Source organism: Lineus longissimus, chromosome 2 (assembly GCF_910592395.1).
Source record: "Lineus longissimus chromosome 2, tnLinLong1.2, whole genome shotgun sequence".
NCBI lineage: Eukaryota > Metazoa > Nemertea > Pilidiophora > Heteronemertea > Lineidae > Lineus > Lineus longissimus.
The window spans coordinates 28,115,646-28,138,336 of NC_088309.1; the positions used below are offsets into that span (position 1 = coordinate 28,115,646).

The 22,691-nt window shown below is 43.8% G+C and overlaps 1 protein-coding gene across 1 annotated transcript; it reads right to left on the reverse strand.

Moving 5' to 3' along the window:
* Positions 1-893: 893 nt before the first annotated feature.
* LOC135483911 (neuronal acetylcholine receptor subunit alpha-10-like) lies at positions 894-12,448 on the reverse strand. Its single transcript, XM_064764978.1, has 6 exons — positions 11,351-12,448; positions 3,241-3,389; positions 3,012-3,056; positions 2,614-2,723; positions 1,916-2,457; positions 894-1,646 (listed from the first exon to the last, which is right to left on the reverse strand). The coding sequence occupies exons 1-6, from the start codon at positions 11,427-11,429 to the stop codon at positions 1,036-1,038; spliced, it is 1,536 nt and encodes a 511-aa protein (XP_064621048.1). The 5' UTR covers positions 11,430-12,448; the 3' UTR covers positions 894-1,035.
* Positions 12,449-22,691: the final 10,243 nt, after the last annotated feature.

Sequence of the window (22,691 nt, forward strand, 5' to 3'; positions counted from 1 at the left end):
CTGCCGCTCCGGATTGGACTGGCCATGGATCTGCCAACAAAGTTGAAAAATGTCTTGTTAGCTGTAGAGTCATTTCGGCTCCTCCATCACTGGTCACGTTGACCTGATGGTGACCAACACAGATCAGATTATTAAAACTGTTTGATTAAAAATACGGACGAATTTGGGCTCAATTTACCTTTTACGAAGTGATCTTCCTGGCCGGCGCTTTGACCAGCTTACGAATGAAGAGTGGCATAGAAGACACTAGAAATGAACCAATGCACAAACCCTTCGCCTACCACTTTATTTAGCTGACCAGAATAGGGCCTATCGACTGAAGGAATGCATGTAGGTGTGTATTCATAAACTATAAGAATACACATGTTGACGGAAATAAGTGATCGGAGAAGGTCATTGGATTCGACGAAACAAAGAAACAGTCGCGCCTTGCAGTGACGACTTCTTTGTACCAACAAAGCAGAATCCAGGAATCCGAAATATTTCCCACCAAGTCTGTTTCTGGCGGATAAACCATTTTCAGAACAATTCACAGAGGAGAGATTGCACGGGGGCGGGGTGCATACCGCTCGACGAAACAGACGGTCGAACTTGGTGATCACAAACGCTACGGCTGGACAAGGTCCGGGACATGGTGTGCTTCACTGTTCAGATTTCCATACTCGTTCACTGACACTGCTTTTGGCATCGTTGCGATGTCTAGGTGTCATGGTGGTGTGGCCATCACCTTTAAACATGAAAAACCTCGTCAGGACTAACAACAACCTTTTACCCCAGGCTTGCAAGAACAAATCAATGAAAGCACCTTATATTTCTTACTTTTATTACCAACGTCTTTTTTTTCTGTGGAACGAACAACTTTTTTCCAAGATACATTGTAAGTACATGTATTAAGCTTTGTAAGCTTCGATACACCTCGCTGCCTCTGCAAGAATCTTTTTGTAGCAACAAACCTAGTTACATTTGTTTTGAGGGGAGGAGGCGCGGTGTTATTGATGATGGCTGATACAGCTTTTGTTGTAGAGACTGTTTTTATCAATCCTCGGTGACATGAGCTCCTGGTATCTGATCCTCCGACTCCATATTCGCCCTCTCATGAATATGAGGCATCACGATCAAAACAACCACTATGGTTACCACGGAAACAAACATATAAACAATAAAAAGGAAGCTATCTATGACCTCTGCCACATAAGACCATTCATATTTTATTTGGCGCCGGATCTCCAGCGCCTTTTTTTTTAAATTCTCGCGGAATCTCGCCTCGGAATCCTCGGGATCCTCTTGATCACCAAGGAGACCAACACGGGATAACCGGCTGCCTGCTTCTGTGTTCATTGTTGAGAGCCTGTCATCCAAGGTCGCGGACAGTCTCTCATATTGGTCGTCTGGTAAAGTACTATTCACACTCGTCCTATCATCATCCTCCTCTTCCGGTCTTGTAATCATGACTGTCGGCAAGCACCTATCAGGACGCTGGAATTTGGTGCACGTGATCTTCCCGAGGACCTTTTTGCAAATGTCAAGAACCTTTCGCGGGACCTGTGGAGGTCGTTTTCTCTCGCCTCGTTTCTTAAGGTTCATGATACATGTGGCCATGATGAGAGACACAGAGTTCATGGTCATTACCATGGTCAGGAAGATACCTAGGACAAGAGGCAATGGAAACAATCAATGTCGTGATATGTAAAGTATGATAATTATCATTTAAGATGATTTAGATTAAGATATCAAACTTGACATCCCCGGTATGGCAGCACTGCCTCTGGACTTCTCTACCTCTGGCGAACGTAGACATCCCCATTCACACGTCTGGGAGTGTTATCTCCAGAGGTGGATGTGACAAAGAGTGTGATTGGGCAATGGTATCCTTTACCCAAAAATAACCACCAATACCAGCCATTATGTCACCTACCTACGAGTGGTGTCGCATTGGATTCTGGGATGTTGTCAGCAATGAGCATCTGAAGGAAATAAATGGCCAGGAAGACTGTCATCCCAATGGCGATCTTTTCCCCACAATCACAGGGGAGTAGGAAGCTGGACATGGTCAGGATACACAGCAGGATGCTGGGAGCAATCACAGTATACGTGTAATACAGCGCCTTCCGCCGGATCTTGATTTTCAAGTGAAGCTGGTGATACGGTTCCGGGCAGCAATCAAAGTTCAAGGTCACGCGATTGACCTGGACTATCAAAAGGTCAAACTCGCTGTTCTCAACGTACTTTTTTAAGTCAACCTGTTTTGTCCTTTTCGTAAGATCTAACTGGTAGCCGTCATAAATCCATGAGCCGAACTTTATTTGGCAGAGTTGGTAGTCAAAGGGGAAGTAGAGAACGCGAACCACGCATGCGCTCTTGATGATCATCGGTACCGTCCATCTTATCTTGCCGTTTGAGCTGACCAGTGCTTTACTTCCGTTGACGTTGACGAAACCAGTCATTCCCTCGTCAGCGCTGGAATAAAGAATAAACATCGATAATAAACATTCGTGTACCAACCTTTTGTACTCTCCAACGCCACTTTGCCAATTAACGGTTGCTTTGCAAGCCAATACGGCAGATGGCGTTCGGTCAACGAAACGTTTTTCGTGATTCCGATTCGCCACTTACTTATTGAAGATATAGACGTCAGGCAGCCACAGATCCGTGGCAGGTATTACAGTCTTGTTGATGCCTTCATAATCTCGTGGATCCCAGTTTAGATTATAATCCTTCCAATCCTGAAAAAGAAACGTTCTGTCCAAACAGTCGTGGAAATGGTACACGAGGTTGTCGACGTTTCAGATGAGATTGGACATTTCCATCCTTAGTCGTAGAGGGAGTTGACAAAAGTCCCAAACACCAAGTCATCAAGATAAAAACACCCAGCGCTTTAGTATTTAAGAAAATAGTGGTCGGTAACCCCCATCCGTGTTTGATTGAAGCTGGTGAAAATGGTTTCGACGAGTAACGCATGTTGACACCTTTTCGTCGGTAAGCGTGTGTGATCGCTTGGAATCCTAACTCACCTGATACACCCATAGACTTGTTGTGAGTATCTGATTCTTCTCATCCTGAAATAGTAACAGAGAGTATGAATTCAACACGACAATATATCTTTTCAGAAGAATAAACTGAATTCGTTTGACTATCGTGGAATGGGCTACTTTAAAACTGTCACCCATGGATCATGCCATTATCGAGATCGACTAAAATGCCCAACGGGCAATAATATGATAGTGACTGTACATGACCTACCAGGTCCATGATTTGGTTCAAGGCCACGGCGAAGTTGACCTTGACACTGGTGTTGGCGTTGAGGACAGGTCGCGAGTTGCGGTCATATGTCTCCATCAGGTCCCAGAACAACCGCTTCTCGGGATTCATCTGGTCGGTCAGCACAGAATCTGGAATGACATTGTGATAAAGTCGTGAAGAATCAAGAAAGACGATTGGTTATGTGTACTGAGATGGTTGCTTAGAGTTGAGTTGTAGCTTCTTCTTCATCATCTTCAGCCTTCGCTCTGCACTCTCCAGAGTATATTCTCCCACAGAGCTTGAGCTGTATTTGAGGCGGGCGACATATGTTCAGTAATCATTCGCCGCTTGGTACAAACACGGACGTGTAGGATGTGCTATAGATCTGTGGTCATGAGCGGCGTAGAACAGGCCATTCAACGAGTTAAAAACCCAAACCGCAATTCTAAAATCCAATCAAGGATTCTTTTAAAATACAATTCTGTAACCAAGGCGACGGTAATGAAACGCGATGGATTTTCCATGAATATTAAGATCTTCCACATCTATGACATCTACCGCAGGAGGCTGCGTTCCTGTTGTAATCAACGGAAGACAATGAGACGGGAGAGCGCCAGAGATGTTGTGTTTTATTGATCTCTGAGTCATCGGAAATAAGGTTTTCACCAGCAACAGTTCAAGAACCTGATAACGGTCAAATCAAAATACCTGATACCACGAGTATACATGTAGTATAGAGCCTGGTTGTTCAAATCAAGCTTCAGGAATTGATACCAAACTGGAGGTATTGGTTGCCTCACCCAGCACCGCGTGGGTGGAGCAATCTGTAAGTCAAAACCAAGGAGTCTCGCCGTTGTTTTGTGTAAAATGGCAGCTCTACCAGAGCGACGTTTGGTGAGGCAACAAATACCGACAGTGAGTGATCAAATTCTGGTCTAAAACACCTCACACTAAACATTGAGATGTCATCCAACTGCTTTTTTTACCACTTCCGTGTTTTTACCAACCCAAGCAGTTGCAAGATAAGATTAAGCCAAGTCTGTGACCTTCACACATGTATATTACTGGGCCCAGAACACAAACCGTCGTCTCATGATGTACTCGATCTTGGGTCAAATTGACTGTGCGTAATGAAATGAATGAATCCTGATTGCTAATCAATGAGCCGCAATGATTTCAGTCCTAATCAATATTCGACCAGCGTCTACATGAACTAAATGATGGCCAAGATAGAGTGGTTGAGTACATCTATGCCGGCAGTCAAATGCAACGATCGTAGACAAGCAGACTGCGGGTTTCGCAAAATGACACGACAGATGTAGTGGACAAGAGAGGCGGGGACGCAAATTAACGAAGAATGAAAAGCGCAACATTTTGCTTGAAAGCTTGATAGCGACAGCCACTTGGTACAATTCCTTCTTGGTTATTGATTACGTGTGTTTACTGATGAGTATCGTTCTCCTGGCGGTTACAAGCCTCTCAGGAAGTAGACTTCAGCTCAGAACGTATAATCAAGGCAAATCGATGATGACAGAAAATTGCATTGGCGAATCCTCGATTTTATAACGATAAGTCAGCGATGACCTTAGCCATCGTTTGCTCAGACCTTACCGGAGAGGGACAGTTTTCCATTAGGCGACTCCATTACCTCGGCCATTGCTTTGGATCTAAGGGTCGGTGATTACTGGAGCAATTGATATCATGACCATAATGGGATTATAAGACCGGTGGAGGGGTCGTGCTCACCTCGTATCCCGATACGTGAGACCATGAAGAGGCAGACCTGCGCACCTGATATGTCATTATAAAGTTCAAAGCTGTCCTTGTCACTAAAGGTCGTTCATGAAGAAGGCCATTGCATCTGTCTATAGAACTAGATGACAGGTAACGAACAGTTAAACAAAACAATAGGAGCAGAGACTGACTAATAAAACAAGGAATTGCCTCTGATGGCATCACATCATCTAGAATTGAATCATCAGATCAGACGGTATGGTTTTTGTTGAAGGTACACACCGCAAACAGAATATCGAAAGATCCGGTGGCGTGTTTCATTCTGATGATGTAGCGGCAGACGCAGCCTGGGAGGCTTGATTACTGCGCAAAGGAAGCTGGAGAATTCTTATAAGGGAGGTTCGCCGTGACTCGAGTCTTAAACGTCGTCTGCTTTTCAATATACAAAATGTACAAATCATCTTCCTGGTCAACTGAATCCCACACTCAAACTGTCCCTTCAAATCACGTGCACGGAGCTATTTAGATACGATCGCCGTGTGCATGCTTACTTCTGACTCCAAAAGAATCGACTCCGATCTTAATTCAAATTCGCCATTGCCGACATCATCGGCGCCAAAATCTGACTATTTCTTTTGACCCCGTTGACCTCGCCTCTAAAACATTTTTGAGAAAGCCATTCAAACATTAAAATCAACTACGAACATTATCTTTTATATCACCGAGCTATATAAATACGATATATCAAGAAAAATCTGTCGCAATATTGAATTAAACGATTAGCTCGGAACTATTTGCACCGACTTAATCTTCCGCCAGCGTGACCTCGTCGCAATCATGGCGCTTTTTCAATATGGCGACGACTTGAACAACGAAAATCTCAGTCTGACATCAAAGCCTCGATGGCCGCGGCGGTTAGACGGTTGCACTGTGGATTGGATGGTCATGGGGTCGAACCCCGGCGATCTATTTTTTTCGTGTTTTTAAAAAATATTTTCTTGTTATTATTCATTCATGTAAGTTTATCAGGCGCGGATCGAAGCGGGTACACCAGACGCACGGCTCCTAATTGATGTCACCTTTATTAAATTGACCACTGATGAAATTTTGGAACACACCTGTCCAGGAATTTTGATGAGAAATGCAGTGTACGCTCCCTCTTCTTCCAGTTCCTAGATTCGCCGGCCCTCTTATACCATCATCTTATACCATTATGAATAAGTAATGTATTGAGACACACCGAGACGCCATCGGGACATTGCTATGGCATGGCTTGAGTGCTCCGTTATGGGATTAACTCCCTGTATTGCCATTCAAGTTGAACTCGGTGTTAAGAGATCATCTACCACACTATCCCCGGAATTGCCAGGGTACTTGACCCTTGTTGTGTGAAGATGAAGACACTAAAGTCTCAAGTAGACTTGCTGTGACTCTGATTGAAGAGTGCGATGTCACCCGCAAGCCTCCCGAGATCCTTGTCCTCGTCTATCATTAGAAGTGACAATGCTAGGGGTGACATTAGGCGGGATCGATTCAATAGGTACAAGCTGTAGCCAGTTGTTTTGCCAAAAGACGGTGGCTCATGAGAGAGAAATGCGCCACTGGCATCTACAGATCAGCATCAGTGTTGTGACCATCAATGTTTGAACCAAGTGATGAATTGGATAAGAAACTAGCAGTTAATGAGCGCGCAGAAGCCCTGCCGTGATCAATTCATGTACACACGATGGCAATACCTTGTTCTTTAAAGCTGACTGATCAAATATAGGCTGCCGTTTGCTATTCTTCGAGTATAAGTTTCCAGTTTCCTGCAGAAGATGATCCACATCACGAACAGTGCCAATTGCTGGGCTTTGGCCATACTCGGGAATGTATAGTTGACCCGTCAGCTTTAGCAGAATGATTTTGAAGAAACATTGCATTAATGTACACAACAGGACTATTCCTTGGCGTGAAACCAATTCTCATAAAATGGGTATAGTTTCGATGCACTGTCCATTGTTCCAAGGTACTTAGCAGATTTTAACAGTTAACTCTTGAATTAATTTGTCATTAATTGCTTGACCTCTGTCATTTACTGCTGCTTCCCTTCGATGAAACTATGCTAACGACCATTCCGTATCAATAATAGCCCTCTGCTCACCAGAAAGCTTTTAGGGCCGGCTGTCATCTTCAGGGGTTTGATTAGACCAGCCATTCTCCATTAGAGCATCTTAACACACTAATGCTTCGAGCAGCAACATTGAAACAGCAAGCTTGGCGCATTTACCTGGCTTCGAGTGAGCGTTACTAACTGTTAAATACAGGTTGCTAATGCAGGCTCATAGCAAGGAAAGAACGAAATAAGTACAGAAACATCAAGCTGCCTTGACTGGGATTTGAACTACATATCTTTGTATCGCCGGTCGACTGCTTCACCAGTTGAGTTAAGGATAGAAACAGAGAATCAGACCAGTTATCCTTGATGGACGCCGACATGGCGCCTTGCAGGATAACAACGTCCTTGTACATTTTACATGTTGTATGACAAGGCTTATCCATGTTGTCAAATCGCAGTGAGATAGTATTCCCATTATATCGCCTTTGTGGTTGATATAGAGAAACTCTCACCGTATGTTACCGGTGAAGAGAAATGTTGTGTTCGTCCAAGCGATCGTCAGACTGTGTGCTGGTGTTGATGTCAAGTAAGAGTCTCAGGCAAGGTTGCACGCCACTGACTACTGGTGCTTTTGACATGAATAAATGAACGCCACAAGAAGGACGGGACATGCCATCCAAATGCCATAGTCGCGATTGGACATGCAAACCCAAAGCAGCAGAGATCCGATCTGTTAATTCAGTCACGCGCGCCGCCAGCATCCCCAGCATTGCCTGATAGACTGGTGCACCCAGTCTTGCCTTTGCAAATAAGTGGTTTACCTCAAAGCCACAGGAACTGGCTGTTTGATATCTACCCTGTTATCAAATCCATTAGTGTGTCATTAAGCATCATCAAACGCCAGGTGCTGCTTTAGTGGATTCCAACACAAAGCCATCACTTGAAAAAAAGCTATAACGTTATGGCAGGTTGCATTTGTGGCCGTGATAAATGAAAGAAATGGTCGCAAGCGTGGCTCAGGTTATCTTCAGTTATAGTGATTGTGTATGTATGCTCTTCATTCGATAGGTTTTGTGAAAAGCTTTACAAGCATGGCGGCTCATAGGAAGTGGTCAATTGACTAAGTACATTTTGTAGTTTATATGAGGCAATCGGGATGGCCATTGCCTGCAATAAGAGTATCTGAAAGTCGTTTGTCTCATAAGTTATTCGTGTCTCGTTCTCTTTATACTACTAACATCTAAGAGGAGATTACTGTCCAAGTTTTAATCAAGTCGTTTTTATCAGCAAAGCAAATCGCATGTAGTCTCTAATGAATTTTTGTATCAATATCAATCGTGATTGAAGACATGCGGTTCATTTCAATAGCATGCTGCTCATTCATCACTGATAGAAGACATCTCAACTTGACTTCATCCTTGAGGATTCCATTTGCTTCAAAGTGTTGGTCGCTCGTCGTTAAGCTGAGAGCCCTGGCACTTTTGACAAGAATACAGGAACGTGACAAGAAGGGCGGCTTTATATTTCTCGTTTCTTTAATAAGCTTTGACAACTGGGCGTCTTTAGTCCGAATCGGTATCATGTTCAAAATCAGTGAAATGTCCATTTCGTTATCTGAGCTTGGTTGATAGTTAGCTCATGGTTCGGGTGAGATTATAGTTTAATGTTGGTTATCGCCGAAAGCAAAATCGCTAGTCTATTTCTAATGTTCTAGGCGGCGTATCGAATAAGATGGTTGTTTTCGGCGAACAGCATCTAAATTGGCCAATAATTGGCGGCAAACTGTACCATTTGGTTTGCGGCGATATTGACTTGCCAAGTGTAGGGCTAGTGACATCGTCCATTGAAAGAGGAATCATCGTAGACAGGACATCATGCAGATCACCAGGAATCACACTGAGACTGCGCAGCCATGTTCGGAGAGAAAAGAAGGAGGTTCCCTGCAACTTTAAACTAGGCGAAGTATTGTACAAGATCTGCGTCAATTTCACAGGCCTGAAGTAGCATTGGTGTAACAACGAATACAGTGGTCTTGCTGGGGACAGGACGCCAAGGTGTGACACTGATGAGTCCGTTCTGCGACACTGGTGCCACAGAGTCGTTCCAACTGAAGCCGAAGACACTTTAGACGAGAATCATGTTGTATTGGTGCTGCATGGAGTTCTTCCATTTCCTTACCTTACCTTCTCTAATGGCTTCATGAACACCACATCATCTGCCCGTATTGATGACTATGAATCAATTCTATGAAAATTACTGTCACCAAGGCAACCGAAATTATATTTTATTGGACTCTTATCGAGTAGAAAATTTGATAAGATATATAGCAAAATCATCAAACTCTGACCGTTCGTGTCTTTATAGGAATATGAATTGTACATGTATATGAACAATATTCCTTGCACGCGGGTCAAAAATGAGGGTTTCTTTCATCAGAATTTCCCTTAAGCTGATCAGATCCGCTTGTCAACTCCTCTTTTTGATCTCAATTGTCAGGTGGGGGCAAACATCGCTGTCTTGTCAGCAGTGGTCTTCGTCACTTGCTCATTCATTCATTACGTGAAACAGGAAAGAAAGCAGACCCCTTTTTCTAACCATCAGTGATCGTCGATTTCAACTTATTTGCCTGTATAGCATAGCATATGTTAGGATTCACTGATCATGGATAAGAGCATTCTTCATGTTTTTGATCAAAAGAAGTACGATACTGACGAGATGAGATTAGCTTGAGTAAGAATCTCATCTACATATCATTACATGCTGTATAATCAGCCAATATGTTGCCTCCAGGGTAAGAAAATTCATATCTCAAATCTCCGACAAGGAAGATTTATTACATTGCCAAGAACTCGACAGCATGGCCTCAAGGATGATATCTTTATGATGCGAAGGAGTATCAAGAAATCAACAATAGTGGCACGTACTTTAATTCCATTCTGGAAGCTGGACCAATGCCCACTGATAAGTGAACTAATTGGTAATCAAATGCCGAGAGAGAAATACCAATCTTTAGATGCAGGAAACGAAGAAATCCCGACTTGTATGCCAAACGTATAGATTAAGACAGAGCGTGTTTGTACATTTTAGATTTTGTCGGCGTGTTGTCGGGCATCTGTTTGGGTTCCCGACAACGTCAAGGAATAGGGACGTGGTGAGAATATGCACTTCATATTTATACAGATGTCTCCAGCAAGCATCTCCCGGGAACATGGTGAAGTGCTTTTTGGCTTTCTTTCATATGCAGAGTCTGCGAGCGGTTTATTAATGTTGTCTTTTCTTCGTTTTCTCTCAAAGAAGTGCTGAAGGTGTCACCACACACCTCATTTCATTTACATCTCCGCTTCACTCGTCTGGAAAATTAGTTTTCTGATAAGTAATCGATAGACCTGTGAATGTTTGCCCACAATCATATCTAGGAAGGTTGTATTAGACGAAACAATGAGTTTTTATCATTGTTTCAAATCGATTATCGATTTCAATTCGAGTTTGATGCCAGAAGCGCCTGTGTCCTCGGACGCGGGCGAGATAACGACGATCCCTCTAGGTTGCAGAACAAGAAAGAATCGCCACCAGGCCTTATGATAGGCGTTATGTGCTACAACTAGGTTTACCTTGATTGCCAGTATATCCTGCTATTATTGCAAGAAAACTCACAAACATCTGTCTGATTGGCGAAACCAGTCAACACAACGAAAGGAAAATTATAACATTATCGATTTGATATCGGCAGTGTGATTGTGTTCTGCGGCGTTTTTATCTTATAGAATGAGGCGGACAACGAGGTGAAAGAAAGACGGAAGGCAGTTCCTCTCACTTAAACCGTAATTGGCAAATAAAGCTCTGTAGCTGCCTTCTTTGCCGATTACGGGTTAAAAGGATGGCTGCAACATCCTGTTTACGACCCGTACGACATCACCGCTGGACAGACGATAATTGGGAGTGGCCTTAGCAAACCATGGCCAGTTTATTCAGTCCGGTCTCAGCTGGATTACCTAAATCCTTATCGGTGATTTGATGAACAGTTACCATTATACACATGTAATTTTGGTGGTGGAGGGTAAAAGCCTGAGTGGGTTCGCAAGAGAGATGCCAAGAGATAAATAGTCTTTCAGTGTTAAGTATTGAAGCATTTTCCACTAAAGCGTCAGTGTTCGCTTTGTCCATTCTCTAGAATGCATTAACATTTTCGATGGATGACTCCTATTACAGGTGCCTTGTTCTAAAAGTGATATCAATGTGAAGTACATACCTGCTATCAAAGAAACTAAAGTTACTTACCTGAAACTATGACATAAGTGATTTGCAGTAGCGCGACACTCCTGACCAGTCGCCAAAGTCTATCCAGCAGCGGTACCATCCTCTATGAATCATGGAAAACCAACTTCTTTCTATTTCTGTGTCGAGTACTGACCAGTATCCGATTTACCTGGTGTCTGAAATGATACACCAGTATCTTACTCCATCGAGGGAAATATGCCCGCTATGTTGCTTTAGTCTTTTCTCGAAATCATCGGTAACATTCCTACCATCAATTTATTCCCGATCAAATGGATGGTAACATTTGTATAAACAATAGCCGGGAGCGCAGCATGATCAGATTGTCAGGTATCCACGAAGTGTTTGCTCAGAGATGTTTTGAAATCGCCGGCAACATTCTGCCATCGATTCTTGGTCCGTTAATAAGGAATCTGTAAATAGAAGTACAGCTTCCGCAGGACGGCAGTCCATTAAAACCAATTCAATCCAGCGGGTGTTGATGGTTGAGTCGTCTGCTTCGATCCAGCAGTTGCTGGCACTGTCGTCTGCGCGCTGATCGATCCTTTCTCTCAATCTCCTTGAACTATTGGCACTTGAGACAGTACTGGCGGGAGTAGAACAGGTTTTAGTTCATTTTGCAAGTACAGCACGGATTGACGATGTTAGTGTCAACAATCCAGCAGGTGCTGTCGTCTGCGCAAACTCTAGAAATCCAAACACCCACCGAGATCTTACAGTTTCCTGCTAATCATGCCCATAAATCCTTGTTGAACCTGTGTTAATGTAAGCAGCACGACCACGAACTTGCTTCCCCGGTGCTGGTATATTCTAGTTGAGGGAGTTCCTCAATTCCATGTCGACTATTGATCCATTGGTAACTCCATCAGCATCACAATTCGATTATCTCTTGAACACGAGATCTCAAGGACTAAGCCGCAAAAACGTCGGAGATTTCCTCTGACAACACTAAATTGGTTGGGCTAATACGATTTTCTAATAGCTTCGCAATCGAAGAATTCATTTGATGTCGTGGCCGGTTTTTCTAGTTTGGCAGTTTTGGCTGCTGCTGCAGAATTTTGAGATGGAATTGTCATTTTTCGTGAAGGACAGCCAGCCAGATAGCTCGTGGCATCTAAACATCATTAGAAATTCTCTAGAGTACTGGCTTTCTTGTGGAAATCACCAGCGCGCCGCAGTGCTCATCCAGTGAGGCAAACTGATTGGTTTTATGCCTTTGAAGCCAGTCTTATCACCCGTGGCCAGCTTTAGATCACAAAGTAACGCAGCTGGTAATGAAGAGACATGAAGAGCCAGAAGACATTTAGAGCAGTCGCCACGCATTGGTGGAGCATAGAATCGAAGTTCGAAATCAATAGGCAGACGGCTCAGTGACCAAAGCTAATCGACTTTCATCTTGATCCTCACATCGTGTCTGTCGCCGCTGCTCGTCATCGAGATAGCATCAAAGCAACGGTGGCTCACTAAACTTAAATTGTCTACGTTTTGAACAGTTGCCCGTGACGACTCTATATCATCTCATGTTATATTATTTGTCAGCGACACAACCCAATAACCAGCCATATTGAAGGTCAACGTCTTCATCTTGATCCACACCAGGTGTCGCCACTTATGGTCCCATAATCTAACAACAAAATGTCGACAGTGTACGACGCCTCGCACCTCGCCACTCAATCATTTCGTGTTGCATAGGATTTATTCCGCTCAGCTGTCTCTGTCTACGTCGACAGCTACCGTTTCTAATTAAAAGACGGGGGCGACGCTTCAGGGGGATTTCATCATTAATATTTACCTTTACATGATCATATTGGCTGATGGTTGAAATAGGGGATCCTGAGCACTTTGACTGATCAGCGGAACGATAGAAATTAAGGGAAGATGTTGTCACACCCGATGGCTACACTAGAGCTAGAGCTGACGATGATAGTTGGTCATAATGGGCAGACGATCCCTGGATACTCCAAATGTCATGCAAGGAACCATATACCTACGCTGGTTATCAACCTTTCCTGGCACAGCTGTCTGACAGCATCGACAAGGCATGTCGTATTCTATAACCATGATCAGAGCTTCCTAGAGTGATAGTTGTTACAGACCGCTACTTAATAAGATCATCATAACACTGCGCGTCAGGTCCGTTAGCCAATCATCCTATATGATGGAGCCGTGAAGAGTTTCGGTCGAACTTGCCACTCACAAACGAAAGACTAGGCGAGTGATGACCAGGGCCGGGAATTCGGCAAGATGACGAGCGAACTAAATATTTAAGTTTAGTTGTTTTGTGTGTAAATCCTGATACGGAGATTACCATCGGCCTTTACTGCTTACCAAGTGATACGGGAGTTGGTCAGCCTAGACTAACTTCATTTTACCGCTGACGATCACGGCTAACTGCCCTATATGTGACCTTTTTTTAAATAACTCTTCGATACGTTGCACGACAACTTTTGAAATTGAAATTGGAGAATTGTGTTTTTGAACATGCTACACTGCCGTTACCATGTGCGCGGCGTTGCCGTGGGTTGCCGTATTCTCGTTGTGCGTCCGAGATCAAATTGCGGGCTGGACAATCAGTCCAATAGAACCAATCTATAGAAGTCTCCTAAGGGGCTCCCACCTCTGCTTTCTGAAACTCGATAAAGGCCATCGAGACCGGTAAATTGCCGTAATGAACTTGTGATTATGAATGGTGTTGACAGTTTGGGTAAAGGAGCAACACAATCTTAATACAGGGTTAATATAATCGTTCAGAATAACTATAAATGGATATAACTTTTGACACTTATTGCTTTATGACAGTGGCAATGATACATTTTCATATTAAGATAATCGGATATCGGATATACATGTATACAAGTATGTATATTATACGATTACGGCATATTTAGAAAATCCCAACAGTCCTGGCGTCACTACGTTTTGAAATATTATCTGTCCAGACCATCTGAAACCAGCCGTTTGTACAAGCAGTACTTGATGTCTTTCTCAGCGTTAAATCTTTCGTTCAACGCGCATTTTTCCGGCCAAAAGCTGACCTGCTCAAAGCACTTCGCCCCGAGTCCCCCAGGGGACTTTAAGCACATCATTCACCATTCGAACACCAACACGGTGAAAGACCAAGTTGCTCATAACATATATTCGAACCATATTCCTCACTCAGAAGCCGGGCACTCTAGCACCACGCTTTCCATGTACCAAAACTCAGAATATCTCTCAACTTTTTTCACCCTCATTGAGTTCGCTGATAACTTTTTTTGTATTTAAGTTTGCTGATCGTGGTCAGGTCATCCAAATCACTAACGTTGGACAATATGTCTTAACCTGTTGATATTTACTATCAAAGTTCGGCGAAACAATCCGGCGATCCGTCCAATTGCACTTTGAAACATCGTAAAACCGTCCGTATCGGTATGGAGACAGAGAGTGGATCAAGCCATAACCATTTGGCACAAGTTTGGAACTTACACTAGTTTTGTGTTTAACATGTTTAACATGTACGATCGTCCACAGATGGTAAGATTTGCAAACTTTGGCCAAAGAATTTGTTTGTCAAGTACATCAATGTTTATTTAATGCATAGAAACTCCTTGCTCGCTCATTGACGGCGTGTCCTGGCTCGGGTCGTGGTTTCGGGGTCTTGTTTTGAGTGGGGCCGGTGGGGAGAGAAAACGGGCTAAGGTTCTGTGGCGGTGTCACTCTATTCTGTCCCTTGTTGGTTGGAGGGGTGAGTGTGTTTGATTGGGGCCGCGGTCGCCTGGCAGCAGGCTGGGCAGAGCGGGGAGGGTCGTAGTACAAGGACACTGGCGCGGTACTAGAGACAGCACCAGACTTGGTGATTCCTAAATAAGCAACGTGCGATCCTAGAGGCTGTCCGTATCGAGTTCTGGTTAGATTCTTATCCAGGTTCCTAGACGAACCAATGTCTTTCTGAATAGCAGCTTGTGAAATGCGGAACTCCTTCGAATAAGCCAGCAGTCGTCTTTGTAAGTGCGAATCCTCCGCTCGATTGGCAGTCTTTGCGACCTGGTCGTTCATGCTCATGCGCTTGCCCGGTGACGATGAGGTGCGGTTCTTCCGGCTGTATTCCCGCCGCCGGATGCTGTCGTGACCAGCCGACATGACTGTTGTTCTGCACAGCTGGTCTGAGACTTCGTCGATCAACCTCCAGATATACCCTGAAAAGATAAGAAATCTTAGAAATTATTTCAGGCCATTCGTCCAAACACATGCGATACTTTTGATAAACCCGATAGGTGTTTTGATCGACTGAGCTGTAAAGAAAAACATGAGAAGAGAGTCGGTACGAAAAGCAAAGGTTTAAACGTCGGCTTGCCTAACAACCACGTGAGCAATCAGTCACTCGATGAATGGGTATCAATCACCTTATCTTCTTGGTTACAGTATGACGCTGGGAATGGCACAATCTCCATTAGTAACCGTACCTTAGAGACAGGACAACACTCTCAACTCTCACGAAGGTTCTCACCACTTAATCCAGAATACCCAGCGCGGCCCAATATCATCATTTTCCCGTATAAAATAATCATAATAACGATCTCAATTAACTTCCCATGGTTTGAATAGGGTGATATTGATTGGTGGTTTTGAAGCTTTTGTGCATGATTAGATGGCAAGGAAACCATGCAAAGATGTAAGAGCGTAAACAATGATTCGTGTTAGCTGATAGCATGGGACTCTAATCATAGATTTGCAACCAAGGCGATGAAGTTTCAGTGTTCAATGTATCACCAAGATCTTCTTCTTCTTCTTCTTCTCACCAAGATGAATGGTTAGGAATCCTAAGATTAACACTAACCATATCAACCTGTTGCCGATTTTCACCTAATAACACCAAACATTTCAATCCTATTTACTCTGTTGACACATGCATCAAGCGATTGACAGAGTTCAACATAACATTTCCATTTAGACCACTTTGTCACGAATCGTAGCAACAATGCCATCAAAGGACTAATGACTGGTAATAAGACACCCTGGTCTGTCGAAGTAATGCACTGGCGATTGGCATTGATTGCTATGGGTGTAATAGAGAACACAAGAGAAGAGAAAAAAACATTCTATAAACTTAATCACTGACAAGAAAGGAAATTATAGACCATGATTCGTAGTTGAACATATACCATTCCGATCATTTCAGTACAGTCCATATCACTCTGAAGAAAATTCATTGTATCACTTATGACTATGAAAGGCAAAAAAACACAATTTCAAGGGAGTCAAACCTGTCTTAAAGAACAACTTACTTGGACTTGCGGTGTTCCTTAGCAGAATATATTCTTGAGTTCGTCAGATTTCAATATTCTCATCCTTTCAAAAGCATGTCCAGCTCAGCACCGTCTCGTTTATCGTTTTTACTCTCACAAAGCCTATACAAACGAGTACTTAGAACTGTTAACTGCTAGTTCCGATTCTCACAAAGCCTGTACTTCCACTAGCAATAAAAGCAAACAAGACACCTCCATCAAACACCGTGCATTGCCTTTGTTACTTTTATCATTAAAGAATAAAGCGAATAGCAAATCACCTTTCGATCACTTTCACCTGGCTATTGAGACTTGTGAACTTGGCATGATAAGCCACCACAAAGATATGGGACGCGTCCATATATAGTTTCAAAGCGTAGATCGACTATTTAGATTTATAATCTCCTATTGGGGCATGAGGTTAATGTTTATGGTGAATGGTTTTGTAAAGGAAGATCTTCTGAGTACCTTCATTAACCAACTCGAAAGATCATGACTTATGCGTTCACATGGAACAAAGCCTAAGGCTTATAGGTCTGGAGAGAGTATGACAGTCCTCACCAAACCAATCTTTGCACTGGCCGCCTGAGAATATATTTGACACATCGTGTTGGTCACATTAAAAATGCAGGGTGGGAATGTTGGATATCAAAGACGAGCGGGGAACCGTTGAAACCGCCGTAAATCATCTATTTCAATATGCTATTTTGTTCTTTTTTTTTATTGGAACAACCGAACAAAAAACGGCCTATGCCACAAAAGAAAAGCGTCTTTATCGATATTTTGAAAGACGCGGTGTGATAAGCCATTGTCAGCATATCACTACAGACGAGGTACTGGGAGAATCAAGTTGCGCTTTCTGATCAGCGTGTTGTCCTCTAGCTTTGGTGAACTATTTGGCAAAACATCAATAAATAACGAGGGCTCTGAACTGGAGAAAAAGATCTGTCTGGTGATACCGTTATGCAACTAACCAACAAAGGTCCCCGTTCCTGCCCAGCCCGACTGGTGCGACGGTACGACAGTGATTCCAATGAAGAATTACCCACCTACCCAATTGTTCAGTTGCGGTACGATGTCTCAGTCTGAACAGCTCCTCTGCCCGATCACTATGGCCCATCCCGACAAGTGTGGCAGTAACTTTAGTCCCCTTTGAAGAATTAGTCCTTTTCTGTTGTTCAGGATTTCGAGTTCTGATATATAACGATCTTGATCGTCGATACTCACTTGTCATCAAACTGCTTCTCATTTTGTCTAAGGGCCATACTGGCAGCCTAACCCTGATATTGACGCTCAAGATAATGGTTAATTGTCACTTACCTCAATTTTCTATCTTTATTCGATTAAAAATACCGTCATCGCCTGCTTTCCCATGTCGTCTGCTCAGAGAGCACATTATCAAAGCATAGCTAAGCCAACATTCCTATGTCAGATCTATGCGAACTCTAGCCACTCAGGCAAATAGACTTAAGTAATTTAGCCAAGATCTAAAAGTAATTAAACAACGTTGACACAGTCCCCAAGATAACAACTCTGCGATCTCAGTCCTGTGATCGCCTCTCTAGCACAAATAGCCAGGCGCAGCACAATCACAAAAATAACAAAACAAGGATACCAAATGAATTCACAATCTTTGCTCTTAGTAAAATAAACAGGTATTCTAGGCCTTTAGCATGTTTAGTAGGACAATGTTTTTCTTGGATTTTCTGCCTTTTCAACTTTCGCCAGAATAGCCAGCGGGATATGTTTCGTATCTCTCCTGGACATCCTGGACTAACATGCCAGTCCAGTCGCAACAATAAACAACTTGAATTTCCAGTCTAACCCCGAATCCAAAAACACACCCAATACACTCATTGGCAAAAGTCATTTTTTGAAGAACACAGTCCTCCCCAGCAGATATGCAACATTGAGCCACGGTAAATCCGTATGACATTTGTCACATCTTTACAAGTCTTCGTCACTGCACTGTCAGGTGCTGCCATCTGAGCTAAGACATTGGAACGAGGCATTTGCCTAAAATTATAACTATTTTGCAACGGTACCAATCCGTCGATGGCCATTGAGTTTTTCCTGTTTTCCTGTGAGGTACGATTTATAGCTGGAACCCCAAACCAGCTCCTGCTGATCCGTGGTGAAACTCTCTGAACTGGCGAACTCGCAATACAGGGATCCTTTTTGAGCTCTGTGGTACCCCTTAGGGAAATATGTCTCATTTTCACCATGGTAAATCACTGCACTACTTATGCGCGCTTTCCTCTGAGAAGTGTTGGCCCCGGCCCTGTAGATGTCCTTGTCCAACCTCTGTCGCAAGGTTTGCTGATATTACATTTGTTCATGGTGAATGTTTTGATATGCATCCAGTAATTAGCTCCGTATATGTTTTTGAATTTCTAAACTTAGAGTGCGTTTGCGTTGACAGTGTTTTACCGTACTGTTGGAGTTCGAGACCGTGGGTGTCACTCACTGGACAATTATATGTAACTTCGTTTCGTCATCAGTTTGCCACCTGCATGAGGCCATAGAAAATCACCGGACCCACTGAAATTGTTGTTTATGACACCACAATCAATTAACTTTGATACATTCTAACATCTAGTATAGGCCCTAAACACATTTTACCCTCAAGAATATGATGTCGAGGTCTGCCAGATATGTCCGTAAAACAAAGACCATGGCCCGCAGGTTGTTTTATTAAGGATTAGGGAGTAATAAGACGAAGGACCATTTGGCGGCTCAAGCTACCGACTATACGTTGAGTACACTTTGGATAGCAGAAATCAGGGTAACTATTGGATACAACAGTTGTTGGTGGAAAGGTCATCTCAGGCGTCTTCCCGCTTTTGGCACATGTTAAGCTGCATGGTGACAATCGAAGAACGTTGGTTTGTTTCTTCCTTTTGAAACCAAAGTCTTGTATTTTTGTCTTCGTCCTTCTTCTTGCCCAGAGACCACAACCCCAAACATCACACGGGGACAAGGACATAATCTAACACATTTACAATTACGTATAAAGGGCCAACTGTTGTCTTCTATAAATACTTTTATAATTACGATTCAGGTTAGTCAGTAAGTGGCTTAACTGCTCCTTTTGAATATGGGTAGCGGTTTGTTTTGTAGGTTCTATTATCTCCTTACCTATCCTATGCATAAACAACAAGGATTCCGACTTAATCAGGGTTCGAGCAGGCTTTAAACTCACACATAAAGGGCCTAGTGATCACTTTCAATAACTGTGGACAGCTTTGCTGTGATAAACAACGGTAAGGTCATTTCACGTTTATCACTTCATCATTTGGAGCTCAGAGTCGACACAATCATGACAGCGCAACCGCCGCCCGCCTTGACTGTCTTCCTGGTGTCTGCACTCTACTATCCGGTCTCGACCACACAACCGGGCTGGTTTCAGTATGCCAATCCTCTTCAGAAGTCAACAGAACCAACCATGGCATCCTTCCTAATTTCAGAAATTAATCGAAAAAGGTTTAGACAAGAGGATGCAGCTCTAAGCGGTCCGAAGCGGAAGTGTTGCCGACAATCTCGAACAAAACATGGAGTCGCCAACTCATTTTCAGCCTTCCAGTTCTGGCCACATGATGGGGCACATCAAGGAAGTGCTCGAGGAGAACAGGCCTCTCCTCACAAGGAACATTATCCTGACCGAAGACTTTTACAATCAACTGCGACAGGAGAAGATACTTAGTGAAACCATGATCAGGGATGTACAGGTGAGTACATGTCTTTTCAGAGGTTCATACATCTAATCTTCATTCATTCATTCATCAACAAACCCAACACGTAGCATATCTGATGGCACCCAACTTAAAAATCATCGAAGTTGTTCTATACTTTCGCTTACCCCTTCCAGCAAAAGGACAGTCAAGACAGAAGGAACAACCAACTGTTTGACACATTTCGCCTCATCTCGACCTCCAAAGTGATTAAATTTATGGGCATTCTGCAGAAGACTGGCCATCATTTCTTGCACGAGTTCGTCAACACACAGCGTAAGTAACCATTAACCTCGTCACAAACTGAACGTGCATACTATCGTCACTGAGTTTTCTATGTCTAATAGTTGCATCAGCAATCCCCAAACGCCATGAGCTACCAGTGCAGCCGAAATCTGCCACAGACCGAGATCATCACTTAGAGGACTGTTGTGTAGAGTTGCTGGAGTGGCCGAATCTGAATGCAGCCTGGTTGTACCAAACTTGGTGGAATGGACGACTATAACACCAAACACTTCATGTTGTACAATTGGCTCCACCACACTTTCAGTTGAAGAGAAGAAAGCAGACAGCGACTTCGACCAGATTCATCTCGATGTCTTCAAGAAGATTCCTGCCCTGGGGAGGTCTCTGACGGCTACGGCCAAACACCAGCTGGCTAACTACATACAGGAGAAGGTAGGCTCGAAGTCAGAGGCATTTCATCTGCTTTTCCTGCTTTAGACGAATCCGGGGGAGTAGACTCATCGGACATTTATGTATTGACTTTGGCCTCGGTGATACTTTAGTAACATCCCTTGTAACGAACTCTTCCCAACGCTTAGACGAGCCTAGTCAGATCCTCAGCCTTGGCAACACGGCTAGATAAAGTGATCGTTCACATCTGTCCGAACCGACGACGACGGAAGCATGACGTCCTGGTTTTCAAGACTATGCCTTTTTTCAGATTAAAGAAGAGCGAGTGCATCTGTCTTGGCGCATTGCTCCGCGGGAGAAGGAGAAAGTGATGAAAGCCAAGGTGCAGCTGATTGAACAGGCCATCGCTCACAAGGAGGAACTCGATGTCAAAGTCGGTGAGGTAAGTCCGGCGAAAAAAGAACCAGAAGGATGAGCAGGCTTGTTGGCGAGTTATTCTTCCAGGAAGCAGAGGAATACTGGTTTACGCCGTAACTAAGCAGAGTCTAACTGTACACAGGGGAAGGTGCTTCTTTATCATCTGACCTGGTTCAACAACACCCTGGTCCTGATCCTTCTTAAGCTGTCTTCCTCTTTCTTTATATTCTAGCATGAGAACGTCTACCAGGTTAAGGGCCTCTAATAGGCCGCTTCTGACAACCCTGTTATGTCATGTCGTCTCCACCTGAGACCAGTAAATGGCCAATGGTCACTTGAACATTCACAATCTGGAGTACTCTTCACTGATCTCGGCATGAGACATGGTTGTATTGTAATAGTTACTACCGAGACTGTCAGAACAGTCACAACCGTCTGTCACACAACCCTGGGGTCACAACTTGGAGGAGACACCATGCAACTCTCATGGAGACGAAGGTAATTTACTTAACTGCAAATCCTGTCTCGTTTTAGGTCCGCACTGTGGAGGAGAAACTTATGTGTACACTGGACAATCTACAAGATAGCGAACGTGAAGTGCTCGAACTCAAGCAAGAGTACGATGAGAGCAATGATAAACACCTGAGCACGATACGGACTCTGAACAACTTTACCCATGCCAGTGAGGCGGAGATCGATCGTCTGAAGGAACGAATGGGGGTATTCGACAGCCAAGTCAAGAGGATGAACGTGAGAGTGAGATCCTTTCTTCATCAAGACGACTTGGAGTATGTCGAAAGTATCAAAAACGATCCGGACAATGTCAGGCTGAGTTTTCTTGAACGGAATATCGATAGGTTGATCCAGAGGAAACTCGCGTCTGATAGGAAGATATCTGGGCTGAATGATGCCCAGAAGGATATGAGAAGTCTTGTGATGAAGTCTGTGGGAGGACAAGCGAATGATCTCATGACGGCGCTTCATATCTTCAAGGAAGAGAACGAACTGGAGAAACACACGTTGCTCGGCCAGGTGGATGTGATGGAGAAGATCATTGCGGCTGGGAGGAAGATTGAAACGGGCGAAGAAAGTGCTCATAGCATCCCCAAGGCAGCTGAGCCGACGGAAACCTTTCACAGGTGGAGCGAAATCGCGGACTTGGTCCATGATAAAGTGATCCAGCTTGATAATCTTATGGGGCGGCTGGCGAATGTTGTCAGACGACCGTCGAAGGAGAACCGAGCTATCGCCGTGGTCAGTCCGACCATTGACTACCGAAATTTCGTCTCCGTGATG

Excerpts from the sequence above, each read along its gene's own strand:
- LOC135483911 (XM_064764978.1), bottom strand. The coding sequence starts at position 11,429 with ATGGTACCGCTGCTGGATAGACTTTGGCGACTGGTCAGGAGTGTCGCG. Across the intron at positions 2,724-3,011 it reads CAAGTCTATGGGTGTATCAG|GATTGGAAGGATTATAATCT; the intron begins GTGAGTTAGGAT and ends TTTCTTTTTCAG. Across the intron at positions 1,647-1,915 it reads CAATGCGACACCACTCGTAG|GTATCTTCCTGACCATGGTA; the intron begins GTAGGTGACATA and ends CTCTTGTCCTAG.